General features: G+C 46.7%; 1 protein-coding gene across 1 annotated transcript in view; it reads right to left on the bottom strand.

Annotated features, from left to right (window-relative positions):
• Positions 1 to 5,244: 5,244 nt before the first annotated feature.
• Positions 5,245 to 14,139, bottom strand: part of Hsd17b2 (hydroxysteroid 17-beta dehydrogenase 2) — a 49,017-nt gene continuing 40,122 nt past the window's right edge. The window contains exons 4-5 of the mRNA XM_005345740.2: positions 8,090 to 8,227; positions 5,245 to 5,585 (exon numbers count right to left, since the gene is read on the bottom strand). Of these exons, the coding sequence (XP_005345797.1) occupies positions 5,245 to 5,585; positions 8,090 to 8,227 (479 nt within the window). The remainder of the gene's footprint in view (positions 5,586 to 8,089; positions 8,228 to 14,139) is intronic.

Raw genomic sequence — 14,139 nt, 5'->3', positions numbered from 1 at the left:
AATAATAATAATAAAATAAATAATACAATGGCTCATTGTCTTTAGTGTTCAGCAGTCCCTACCTCAGCTGTGAATTGAAAGTGAACCCAGCTTGGAATCCTGCCAGAGCCTGCTGTTTTGTCTTTGTTGTACTCTGATTTCTGTATCACTTTGAATTAAACCAACTCATTCAAGGGCTAAAAAAAAAAAAAAAAAGAAAGATTCTGTCTCGAAAATCCAAAAAAAAAAAAAAAAAGAAATTTGAAGACCTGAATTTGCTGGCTGTAATTCCAGCACTCAGGAGAGGCAGGAGAACAAATTTCAAGGCCAGCCAGGGCTACAAAGCAAGACTCTGTCTCAAATCAAACACTTGTGCCAGGTGATGGTGGCACAAGCCTTTCATCCCAGCACTCACGAGGCAAGCACAGGTGGATCTCTGAGTTCGAGGCCAACCTGGTCTACAGAGCACGTTCCAAGACATCCAAGGCTACACAGGAGGAACCATGTCTCACGGGGAAAAGAAAGCAAGCAAGCAACACTTGCAGAAGGAACTGGGAGTGTGGTGAGGGAGAGATAGATGAAAACAGCTTCAGGGAACTGAAAATTGGTTCCTTCCTGTTTCAGGGCCAAATGGGCAAAGGATACAGCCAGTTCCTGGCTTGGCATATGTGATTTGGTCAGATTGAAATGGCAGAGCAGCCAGGAGCTGCAGAGCAGGCACGTTTCCATTCTGATCAGGTTGCATAGGATAGAAAATTTATGAGCTGGATAAGGAAGTTATGAAATCTCTCCAGCCTCAGAGCTCACTCTGTCTCCCTGGTGTTAGCAGAGCTACACCGACTAGGCTAGCCATCTTTTCCAGGACTATGACAAATACCCAAAGCAATCAACTTAGAAAAAGGAAATTTTTGTTTAGGCTTATGGTTTGGGGGCTTCTGATCAATAATCAGTTGACCTCATTGCTTTGAACCTGTGATAAGCAACACATGGCGGGGGTGCCTGTCAAGGTAAAACTACCAGCTTCATGACTAAAAAGAGAAAGGGTTGAGATTGGGATTGTGCCTTCTACAGTTTACACACACACACACACACACACACACAGAAAGAGAGACAGAGACAGAGACAGAGACACACAGAGAGAGACAGAGAGAGAAGGGCATATTCCTGTTGATCTGAGGCCTACCACTAGAGCAAACTTCTTTTTTAATATAATATTTGTTATAGTTCTAAGAAGTTCATACCTACATGCAATGCATTTTGTTCGTATTTACCCGCCACTCCTTCCACTAACTCCTCCCAGAACTCCCTCCCAATTTTCACGTTCTTTTGTTTTTATAACCCACTGAGTCCAATTTGTGCTGCCGATATATGCAGGAGTGTGAGGCCACTCACTGGAGCACAGGCACAAACTTGAAGGAAACAGGCTGTAAGCTCTCTTCTCTGCAGCCATGAGCTGTGGTCCCACCACGTCCAGGGGACATTGTTTCTCTCAGGTCCTCCCTGTCCTCTGACTCTTATACCCCTGCCACCTCCCCTTCTATGTTCCCTGAGCCTTGGAGGTGTGATATGTATTTATGAGAGCACACTTCATAGACTTCCCCCCAACTCTCAATAGCACCAGTCTCACAAGCCTTTAACTCATGAGCTTTTGGGGGACAGCAAAATCCAAACCATGCATCAGCTTTCTCTTGATTGTTGTTTATACAGTACATCTTTTTTTTTTTAAGAAAGAAAATCCCTTTACCATCCATCTTGGGCTGTTTCTCATACTAGTTATTCTCCAGTTTTCCCTGTCTTGGTGGTTATTCATTCGTAAGAGCCTACAGTTGCCCCCTTCACCTATGGAGCATGACCACTTCACTAGGGGTCTTTGTCTCCCATAGGTAACAACTGTCAATCACCTCATTCAGAAGAGCAATTTTTCTCATGTTCCCTGTGCACACTCTCCAATGCACTTCCTGTTGCATCTGGACGAGTTAGAATGCCCCCCTGCAGTCAACACACTGCGGAGACAGAAGTTACGCTCTGTGCTCTGTTGTTAGTTAGGCAGTAGTGACGAGGAAAAGGGTTTGCATGTTCAATACAGAAGAAAAAGATTCTGGATACATTCAGTGACAGGTAGCTGAGCCCGCAGATAGAAAGGACCAACTGTATTTTTCTGTGTCTTGCCTACTTAGCACTTGAGCATCAGGCTGCCTCTTTGGTTTTGGTCCCCTCCCCACCCCCACAGCTTCTCACTCCGTGCTGCTGCTTCATGATGTGGCGATGTGAGGTTGTCTCTCATCTCTGAACAGCATGGATATTAGAGCCTCGGTTATGAAAAAGGGAACGCTGGCCGCCAAGAGACAGGGATGGGTCAAGACGCCCCCATTCCCTTCCCTGTGCATTAGGCCCCCACTCCCAGCCCCTGTCACCTCACAATCTCGTTCAGCTCTCTATTCACAGCTGCCCCGAGAAGGAGAATGTTATGTCCCTTTTCATCATTTCACCGAGGACAAGAATGAAAGGCCCATGATGGCACAGAATTACCGTTCTTTTTAGATTATTTGAAACACTAATGAGCCATCTTTCCCCCAATTTTCCAAAGAAATATAAGTGTCGAGTGTAATTTCCAAACAAGAGATTTTGACAACTTGAACACGGCGTAACTATGGAGAAAGAACGTCTCAACGAGAGGACATGGACACCCTGGCGCAGTTCGTCCCTTCCTGCAGATGACCTTGCTTTCATGGGAAGGGGCAGCCTGGGGGAAGGTGTCACAGGGAGTGCCAGGAGGTCTTCTTCCTGACAGCCGCCCGCACACTGTAATAAAACCCCGCACATAACGTGTGTCAGGCAGAGGATGAAGGAAGAGATGATGCTCACTTCTCCTCCTGGGTTTCTAGCTTTCCCATTAGAATTATCTCTTGATTGTGTGACAGACCACATGACCTCTAGAGGTCACTAACAGCTGATGTAGCTAAGGTTGCGTCCCATCCCCTCCCTAGCTCCTCACCCACTTAACATGGAACTGTCAATACCTGCTGAGCTTAACAGCCCATCCCTGTGAGGTAAAGAGCTCCGAGCCCGTGTAGCTTGTCCTCTGGAGAGCAAGTGGCGATCATCCATGATGGGAAGGTGGCCCCTTCCTTTAACCTGTCACTTCCCTCACTGAAAGATCTTGACTCTTCAGAGTTTCCTCAGGTCATTTAGCACAAAAGCCATGAGCTACTTGCTGGTCTTCCAGAGATGGTAGCTCAAATTCCCCATTCAGTTACCTCTGCCCTTTGCAATATAATAACAAAGCTGCCTGATGATCCAGGGCAGAATTCCTATGCACGTTAGATAGAATGCAATTTATACTATTATCCTACTTGTTCTGATCCCAAAGTCTAGACCCTGAGGGACTGGATGAAATTAGGAGTCTACTGTAGGAATCAGCATTTTTTTTTTTACCTGTTTCAGGGGAAACAAAGGATTTCTTTCACAATGTTACGGCTTACTGGCTTGTGCCTGGTCACCATAAAGGCCCATACCATTATGCAAAGAGGTTAAATTGTGTTAATGTCGATACTCTATTCATCCTGTAGTCCCTGGATTGAGGAGTATTTCTGATGTTGGAGTCATCATTTAATAAAAACAATTTAGGGAGAAGGGCACCCTGGTGGCTGTGCATAGCCCCAGCTACTCAGGGGCCTGAGGTAAGGGCATCTCCTGAGCCTTGGAGTTGGAAACCAGCCTGGATAACACAACAAAACTGTCTCAAAATAAGAATCCATTTCATGAGGCTACAGCTGCTGTCAATGATGGTTCTCTGGAGCTTTCTGGAAAGGACTCACCATTCTAGATCGCCTCAAGAACACTTGCGATCTGAGGGAAGAGGTCAAGGTAGCATTAAGAGGAGCTATGAGACGTTAATTCCAAGTCTTGTTGATGATTGGGGTATTTGAGACTCCCTGGGGGAAGTTCCTGAATACGTGGCAGAATAGTGAGAAGGCTTGATTCAGAGAGCCTGAAGACCCCATGGACTCGCTGCCCTTAGAAGCTAAGCATTCACACCTGGTGAGAATTTGCTTTCTATGGATAAGCAAAGGAGACAACCTCTCAGCAAGCGTGTCCTCCTGACAAGGGGTCTGTGAAGGCAGTGAAATGGCTGACAGAGACGGGCAGGACAGACTCCAGTTTGGAAAGAGTTTTCCAATGTGTAAGACGCTGCTGAGGAGCAATGCGTGTTGCAGAGAGCTCCGCCATGGAAAGCAGAAACAAGCGCCGCACACACTCCCTTGTTGTTTTCCTCCTTTAGATGGTGGGCGCTGAAGAGATACCCCTGTGGGTAACAGTGCTTACTGCACAAGTACGAGGATGTGGGTTCAGGTTCTAGCATCCACATAAAAAGCTGGCTGCGGCCTCGAGCTCCAGGCTCAGTGAGAGACCTTGTTTCAAGGGAATAAGACAGAGAGCAATGCAGTAAGACACTGGCTATCTTCTTCGGGCCCTCGTGCACCTGTACGCACAAGCATGCACTCTGTGTCTCTCTCACATACAAGCACATGCATAATCTCTGTGTGTCTCACCCCCCCCCACACACACACATTTCAAGCAGGGCATCGTGACTGAGTGTGGGAGGCAGAGGCAGGAAAATCAGAAGTTTGAGGTCATCCTTCATTTCTTGACTACATCGTGATTTTTGAGGCCAGCATGGGATACATGAGACCCATTTCAAAGCCAAAATGAATAAAAATAAAATTGCCACAGCAACCTCAACCTTAAGGGGCCACCACCCAGATCTACGGCCATCAGTGTTACGGCAAAACAAGCCAGTACCGGAAAGGTAAACGTATATTTGCTAAGGACTCAGGTAGTTGTTAGCATCTTTGAGGAAGAAGTAATGATCTGTTTGGGTAGGTCCCATTGATTTGTTGAGAAATAACACTAGTACACACTTAATAGAATTCAGTACAGTATAAACACACTTCTTACATGTGCTGGGAAAGGGAGACCTGCTGTGGGTTTTGGTTTATCGTTATAGTCACTGTCCTGAAGTGGGCTAGAACTGAAGGTCCAGCATCTGGGAGGAAAGGGTGCTCTGGTTGGTGCCTGGTGGCAGGAGGTCTCAGCAGCACCCTCCACAGTGCTCCCTGTTGCTCTCCAGCCCCTCCTGCCACTACAGCAAAAGGAACCAACAGGTTTCAAACTATGAATTTGAGGTAGAAAATGAGTTTAATAAGAGGTTTCCCTTTCATCCTAAGAACGTGACATTTTCTACCCCACTGGGGCCTTGTTCTTCTAACTCGACGTCCTTAGAGCTCTTGGCTTGTATCTTGAACCGAAACATTTCTGCACAACATAGTCCAATACGCTGGTTGGGAAGTAGGAGCTAAGGCAGATCCATTGGTAAGTCAGTTTCCCTGGGGTATAAAACGAAGAGGGGTTCTTGGCTGAAATGGCATGCTGGATGTCCCAAAGCACAGGGGTGATGTCTGGGCTGGATCTGGTTTTCATGGTCTGGAGAAAACTCCTCTGTGTATGGATATAGTCCTGGCCGTAGTCATCCTGTGTCTCTTGTGAAATGTCATCCAGAATTTCCTTCTCCATCTTATCCCAAATGTCAGGTGAGCCTGCAACGTCTGGAACACAAGAAGCAAAGGAGGCTCAGATTCTGGGGAGACTCGGATCCAGAATAAACTGGGGAGGCCAGGATGAATTGTGGAGGCAATTCAAAGGATTATGGACTAGCTCTGCTGGGAAAGATAGGCGCTTGTTAATGCTTGTGTTAAGTTGTTAAATGGTGAGTGTCCCACCTTTGCCTATGTCCATGATATAGTCCTTCATGGAAACAGTAAGGTCAGCTACCCCAGCATGTAGGAGAGAAAGTGGTGTTGTGCCTGCTAAGAGCAGCTCCCCAGAAATGTCAGCAGCAAGACTGCTCTGAATCCCTTAAGGTATAGCCTAATACCAGCTTGCTCCCTTTTACAAAGGGAGCCTTAGGTGGATATGTTGGAATTTTCCTTTGGCCCCTGGGCCTAACCTAACCCTCCATCCTACCGCCAGGTGTCAAAGTCCAGTTCAGGGACAGCAAGATGGCTCAGTAGGTAATGATACTTGGCACCAGGTCTGAAACCTGAGTCGGATCTCCAGGAATCACATGGTGGGAGGAAAAAGGACCAATTCCCAAACCTTGTTCTCTGATCTCCAAGCACATGCCATAGTATGTGGGTGCCTATGCATACAAACATACATGCACAAAATAATAAATGTAAAAAATATAAGCACAATGTAGCATTTCCTTGGTCCACCAGCTCCCGTTGGCATTCCTCTCTCTAGAACATTCTTCTTTCTCTTCCATTCTGGTCTAGCTTTGCTCCACCACTCTTCTTCTCTATCGACTTCCCCCAATCCACCTCCCTGCTGGGGACACTGGACTAGAAACCCTTCCACAGACATCATCCTCTCTCCATTTCAAATATGGCTAATATTCCTTTTTATGTTCTTATTGGTTCCTGGGCTTCCTCCACATCCCAGTGAGGTCCCCATCTGTCAGGTGCTTCCAGCCCAAGGTTCATGTTTTCTTCATAGATTTTTATCTTGTGCCCTTGGCCTGACACAGACGCCTTTAGGGTTTATTCTTCAGTGGTTAGCAAGCCTTCGGTGTGTGATCTTGATTTGACCGTCTTCTCTCACCTTCACTGACATGACCAATTAAATGTTTTATGGTCCAGGAAATAAAAAAAAAAACGGGATGGACCTTCTGTCCTGGCCCAGAGTTCAGAAATTAAAGAGGGGAGGGGCATGGACAACATCTCCCAGGATGGAAGGGGGTAGTTCTGCTCTCTGAAGGAGTGAAAAAGGAAATACTGTTTTCAAAACACAGAAAAGGAAGCCATCTTGGAGGGAGAACGGGGGTTCTGATGTCACCCAGTGCATCTGCTCAGTTTGCTTAGCAGCAATCTCCAAGTCTAAATGAACAAGCCCAGCAAGAAGCTGATGGACACCATGTTGGAAGTGGGGTGAAGGTGGTTCAGGAAAATCAGGGAGCGTCCATTCGGGTCATTTCTGAGCTGCTGTGCACTCACAGAGAAAATAAATCGGCACGGAAGAAAGGGACTCGGGGAAATTCAAGAGTGGGCGTTCAAGGAGTTAGGTTTGTACTCAATATGGCTTCTAGTTTATTTACAGCTGCTGAGCCCTCTCGTTCACTTCCAGGAAAGACGCCCAGAAAAGAATCATCCAGAGAAGGCTCCTGCTTCTTAAAGGTTAGATGAAGCTCACCTTCCCACTGAGCGTGGGGTAACTCTCTCCAAACTCCTGCAGTAAGAGACTGACCGTACTCTAGCCCAGCATTAGCTGTATCAGGCCCTATTTTAGAAAGACGTAAGCCCTCCCAAATACCTTCTTGAGAAGGCTCTCTGCCAGAGAACTCACTACTTTCCTAGCGAACACACCCCTGATGGCGGCCCTCAGCCGCTCTTAATTGGAGCATTTACTCCAAAGGTTGCTCAGTTGTATGTATACGTACGCCCTGCAACTCAAGGCCCTGAGAGCTTGCTCCATCAAGGAAGCCTCTGGAAGCATCAAGCCTGTCTCCCAGCTTCTGTGGAGGGGTGGAGTCCTAACATGACATCATCCCCCTCCACACTGACCAAGCCTTTGTGCTTTTGTAATTGCCTGACTTGACTGAGCCTTGCTCTCCCCACTCCCTCAGCTTCAATTAAATAGCCAAGTCATGGCCGGAGAGATGACTCAGCAGTTAAGATTGTTTCCTGCTCTTGCCAAGGGTCAGAGGTCAGCTCCCAGCATTTACATGGGATGGTTCACAATGGCCTATAACTTTAGTCCCAGGGGATCCCACATCCTCTTCAGGCCTCCCCAGGGACCTGCACACATGTGTATGTCCACACAAACAGACAAGACATGCACACATATAAATAAAAATAAAATATTTAAAACACCCAAATGACATCTACACGATCAGTTTAGAACTTAGTTCCTATTGAGTGAAATAAGTTGTCATGCCTAATGCCTGGCTGTGTTCATCTCTGACAACCCTGGATGCATGTCATAACTGACCAAGAGGAATGTCAGGGTCCCCCTTACGGTGAACATCAGAGAGCTCTCAGTCTCAGGTACCTACTTGTTTGGAAACCTCCAGGTTGGATGATAGCAACTTTGACTCCCCACTTGGAAAGCTCCAGCCTGGCGATTGATGAAAACATGGTCAAAGCTGCCTTCGTGGAACAGTAAGCGGCCAACCATTTCATCGGAACCTCAGCTGTGGGAAGAATGGGAGAAAAAAAAATTAGGTTCGATATTTTCAGTCATTTATCCAACACATATTTAAAGTATCTAACTGTATACTAGGAACTGATGTCAACAGTGACCAAGTCAGGCAAAGGTCAACAAGGTTCTCCTGAATCCAGGAGAGCTCATATCCTTGGTCACTCCCGTTGCATGGGTGTATTTGTTTCTAAATGGATCATGGTAGATGTGGAATCGACAGCATCTGCTACCTAGCTCATGGCCTCCAGTTTTACCAGTACCATTTGGGGGGAGTTGGATGGGATCCACCCTTCAGCCCACCTTGGCAATATCCAGTAAATTAGACTTAATACTAGTTGCAATGAGCAGCCAAACATGCCATGGTGAACGATGGGACACTTCTGTAAAGAGCATGAGAAGTATCTTAGTCTGTGGTGGAACACATGTTCACTGCCCTGCCTAGATCCCAGTTAGCTTAGTACCTGAGCCTGAAGCTGGGTTAGGTCACAGATGAGGAAGGGACTTTAGAAGTGACACTAAGAGGAAACAAGAAAGTGGGAGTTCTCTATTGGGAATAACGGGCTCTGCAGGTGTGGTTAAGGTGTGATGACTACCTTAACAGTAGTCAGCTAGTCAGCGTGTGCTGGACTAGCAGGATGTGCCTTCAGTAGCTGGAGAGATGGCTCAGTTGGCAAAGTGTTCACCGTGCAAACATAGGGACCTGAATTCAGATCCCCAGCACACACGTAAAGTCCAAGTGGGATGGTGCATGGCTGTCACCACAGCACTGGAGAAGCGAAGACAGGCAGGTCCCTAGAGGTCACTGTCTAGCCAGCCTAGGGGAGCTGGTGAGCTCTGGGTTCATAAAGGACCCGGTCTCAAAAGTATAGAAATAAGGTAAAGAGTGATCAGAGACAAGTCCTGACATCTATCTCTAGCCTCCTCACGCACACGCATGCAGACACACATACTCATATGAACATGTACACACCCCATATGCATGTATACACACAAATATAATAACAACAAAAAAAGGTATAAACGAAATGGAATAGGCCCTAAGTCCACTCATGGGTGTTTTGTTTTGTTTTGTTTTTTGTTTTTTTTGAGACAGGGTTTCTCTGTGGCTCTGGAGCCTGTCCTGGAACTAGCTCTTGTAGACCAGGCTGGTCTCAAACTCACAGAGATCCACCTGCCTCTGCCTTCCAAGTGCTGGGATTAAAGGCATGCGCCACCACCGCCCGGCTCATGGGTGTTTTTATAAGAAACATCTTGTTTAACCCGAGTGAGGTAACCCAGACCCAGAGTAGGCACAGTCAGAGAGAGACACCAAGTAGCTGCCAAAGGAGAAAGATACCGAATGCCCGCCCAGAAAGACAAACACAGTATGTACTCACTCAAAAGTGGATATTAGACATAAAGCTAAGGATAACCAGGCTACAATCCGCAGCCCCAGAAAAGCTAGGTAAAAAGGAGGACCCTAAGAGGGACATTCATGGAGGACCCCAGGAAGGGGAAATAGTTGAGATCTCCTGGGTAAACTGGGAAGGAGTAGAAGGGAGTGGGTGGAGGATGGGAACAAGAGTGGTCCAGATGGCCAAGTTGGGGGAGGGCCAGAGAAAAGGAGCAATAAAAGAGATATCATGATAGAGGGAGCCATTATAGGGTTAGGGAGAAGCCTGGTGCTAAGACCACTCTTTAAGGCAGTCATAAGTCACTACCTCATCACTACCTCGTGGTCACTGTGGTAGGCTAGACCCTTGTTGCTAGTGGGCTTCCTGGACCTCCACATGAACTGACTTCACCTACACAAGGAGGCATTGTGGATTATAAGTAAGGACTAAGGCACATTGCTTGGGACTGGCTTTTTGGTTTTCAGTCTTAAGTAGAGCTAGGGTTTGAACACAGTACGTATTCATTCCAGACTGCATATTGTAGCTTCTATCTGCTAACATGCCTCCTGGCTGGCCAACCTCCATCACCTGGAAGCTTCTCTTGCCTGCTATCCTGGGTAAGTAGGTAATGTGACCTGAGGTCCTACTGGTCAGTTCTGGTGTCCTTTGAGAATACATAAAGCCTCGGACACACCGCCGCCATCAATCCCTATATAAAGAGACTGCTTGTCAAAGATTTCCTTTTACTATTTTTAATTATGTATGTGAGTCTGTGTGCAAGCATGTTCACATACATGAGTAGGTATGCCATGGAGGCCAGAGGATCACTGTTGCTGGGGTTACAAGCGGTTGTGGGCTGCCTGATGTGGGTACTGGGAACCTAACTTGGGTCCTCTGCATGAGCAAAAGGAGCTTTTTACTACTGAGCCATCTCCCCAGACCCAGAAGCCCTCTTTTTATGGCTTGAAGCTAAGGTGTGATTACGTGGAAATTGAAGAAATGAAACTTTTCAAATAAATTCCCTGGTAAGACAGCAGGGGGCAGAATACAGCAGCCTTTCTTTCCTAGAGGCTCCAAAGGAAAGGTTCCAAGGTCACAAAAGCTGGTACCTCTCCTCGCCAGGGTTACCCAGACCTAATTTCAGGAGGACACCACAAGACCTCTCCCCCAGCTTCTGATGCTTCTGAGATGGACTGAAGCTGACGCTGATAACAAGGTCCTCTCCTCTGGCCTGCTTTCTCAAGCTGAACTCCAAACTCCACCCATGACCTCAGGAGAGACAGGCTTGCTCATTCCTCCGAGGAAGCTCATAAAAACTTCAAACAGCATTTGATGGTCTCCTTGTCATTTGGAGGTCTCTGGGACTGTGACAAGCCTCTAGGTATCCCACCAAAATCAAGGCCTTGTTCCGAAAAGAATGAGTAGCAGCGAGAAGCAGCATCGGGAACACGCAGAGCTGCAAATTCTCAGCTCCCGCTCTAGAATTAGTAAGTCAGAAATAGAAGAGTGAGACCCCCCAAAAAATCTGCTATTGGGACAAAATAAAACATAAACTAACATTGCATCACACAAAATTGACTAGAGTGGTGTTATTTTAAGGTATATGATTCTGAAGCCTTATACTCTACTTCTTAGTTGAGTGACACCCCTGGAATCCCCAAAGCCCAGTCTAATTTTCTCCTACAGAGCACATTTGTCTTTGTTCTGAAGGGGAAGGGTCTGCATTCACACATACTGCTGTGCTTGCTTTGGGTGATGTTTCAACCAAAAGGCCTTCCCGATTCCTGGCTCAGAAGAAATGCAGGGCGCAAATCCTCCCCACCCGACAGAGAGAAGACAATACGAAGAAAAGCAGTTTTTCCCCTGAGCCAAGTGGCCACCACATGGACAAGCGGCAGAACCTGAGGCTTTGATTTGTCACCAAGAGGAGGCGGTGCTGCTACCTTCTAGGGAGTCAAGGACGTGAGTGTTTCCAGTCTCTCTGCGATCTACAGGACAGCCTCCTGCTCCAAACGTCAAGGAGTCAGAGCTAGAGAATAACTTGCCCACACGTCCTAACATCCCTGAGACTGTCCAGGTTCTTCATCATCTCTGTGTGACAGCTGACACCAGAGGCAGACAAATGAGTGTCCTGCCCCATGTCACCAGCTGATAACAGAAGATCAAGATTCAGATTCTGCCTGACTCAAAACCCTTGCGGGCCCAGTCACATTCGAGAAAAGCATGCTTCCAGCTGTTCTCACTCAGGGACACGGTGAGGACGCATACAAATATTTACTTTGATTTCTTAAGAAGGAAACTGTCTAGGAACAGCTTTTAGATCACTCTTTCCCAACTCTTTAAATACTTGGTTAAATATTTATCCAGCTGCCTTGCTGGGGTTGGAGTTGGAACGCTAAACTTGCACTATGTTACTGCAGGGAAGCCTTCCCAGAATGGGTATGTGCTAAGTCCTCCCCCTCCCTTTATTCTATAGGGAGAAAATTAGGCCTGGCTTCGGGGATTCCAGGAGTGTCACTCAACTAAGAAGTAGAGTGTACCCGCCCCCCAAGTTTCTAACTTCCAGCTTTTGACAGAGAGAAAATGATTGATGATTTGCTAGAGAGCCATCCATGGATCAAGGTCCTAGGGCAGAAGGGGGCACCCAAGGAGAGGGAGGAGTTAGAGAAGGAAATGATGAAGAGGAGGGTGAGTGAAGAAAGGAAAGACGGGAAGTTAGAGAAGCTGACTGCTTCTTCCATCTGTAAGAGCTCCAGACAGGAAATCAATACCGCCGATAATATGTACCGTTAGTTCTCCCTCTTCCGCCTCTGCTTACTCATGACTCGAGAAAGGCAGACCCTACCAAGGTTCTCAGATCACTGAACAGCTAAAAATCAGAGGATGTGAAAGGAACGTGCTGGACAGGAGAGCAGAGGAAGCAGAGAAGGGAAGAGTCACAACTGGGAAGGCAGAGAAGACAGAAGGAAGTGGACCAAAGATGAAGGGACAGCAACTGAGGATGCTTGGAAAATAGTGGGGTATCGGAAGGGGATTTGCATTAAGGGGCGTTTGTATGAGAGTTACCCTCACCTCCATCTTCCCACTAAGATTTCAGTAAAACATGTTTTCAGGAGTTGACTTGGACTTTGTGGGGTGATTAAAGAGCTAGTGGTTCATTCAGCAATGGGAAAAGATTAGGTAGTGGGGTTGGGGAGATAACGTCACTTGCCCCCAAGCCTGGGGACCTTAGTTCAATCCCTGGGACCCACATGGTAGAAGGACAGAATTGATTTCCAAAGTTGTCCTTTGACTGAAAGTTTACCATCACACATGTTCTCACACAGACCACACACACACACACACAAAATAATCTAATTTAAAATAAAAATGAGGAGATTCAATAAGGTTGAAAGAATAAACTGATATTTTCATGCATACCCAGGTTACATAAAAGTGGGAGGACTGAACTTCAGATGTGGAGGGATGGAAAATATTTGGTATTGGCAGGGCATTAATATAAATCACAGGTAATAAAGATTTCCCCACAAAGAAAGGGCTAAATCAAGACTGCAAAACCCACATTTGTTACTGCAGAAAGAGCGTCTTGTTAGCTATCTAGCTGAGAGGTAAAACTAACAGAAGATGCCATCCATGACACCTGCTCAGACAGCTTGAGGAACAGGGAGCTTTGACTAGCAGCCTGTATTGGGTACTGGAGAGGGAAGTCGGCCCAGCATTTTGGTAGGAAATGTAGAAGTTCCTTTCTTGTAATAAAACTGTGACAGGCCTAGAGGCATTTGATCTGCTATCTACGTTAAACCAGGCGTATTAGCTTCCTGTTGCTGCTGTAACGAATTACCTCAATGTCTGTTCGTCAGACCAGCCGCTCCCCTGCAGCAGCTCTGGTGTTGCTGGAGTTATTAGCCCTGCAGCCACAAACGGTTTGAGAAGACTTTTCCATTCCAGCTCAACTCTTCCTGGCTTGTAGAGATTTCAGACTCCAGTCTGATAGGTCCAGATAGTCAGGATTCCTGTCCAGAGCAGGCACTACTAACTAGTTCCCTGTTTCTACCTGCTTCTAAGCAAGAAGCCGGTAGCAACGACACCTTCCAAAGCCACTTTTGTCTCTGTTTTGCCTAGTGCTGCATCGTCAAGAAATTGACCACACTAAATGGTGACTCCTGTGTGTGTGTAGATTATGAGTTACCTTTTTATATATCTTTTATTTATTTGCCCATGTGTTTGTGCCTGGGTGAATTTCTCTGCACCCTGTGTACACAGAAGCCTGCAAAGGTAGGAAGAGGGTGTCAGATCCCCTGGAGCTGGAGTCACAGAGGGCTGTGACTCACTATGTGGGATCTGGAAAACAAAGTCTGGTCTTGTACAAGAGCAGAAAGTGCTCTAACCACTGAACCATCTCCCTAGCCCCGTGGGTTGTCCCTTTATACCTTCCATAGGTTCTTTAGCTTCCCTGTTTCTTGTGTAAACCTAATTGTTCTCTCTCTCTCTCTCTCTCTCTCTCTCTCTCTCTCTCTCTCTCTCTCTCTCT

The sequence above is a fragment of the Microtus ochrogaster genome, chromosome 4, assembly GCF_000317375.1.
Source record: "Microtus ochrogaster isolate Prairie Vole_2 chromosome 4, MicOch1.0, whole genome shotgun sequence".
Classification (NCBI taxonomy): domain Eukaryota; kingdom Metazoa; phylum Chordata; class Mammalia; order Rodentia; family Cricetidae; genus Microtus; species Microtus ochrogaster.
Note: the sequence above shows the minus strand (reverse complement) of the source record. Positions and strands in the feature narration are given on the sequence as shown.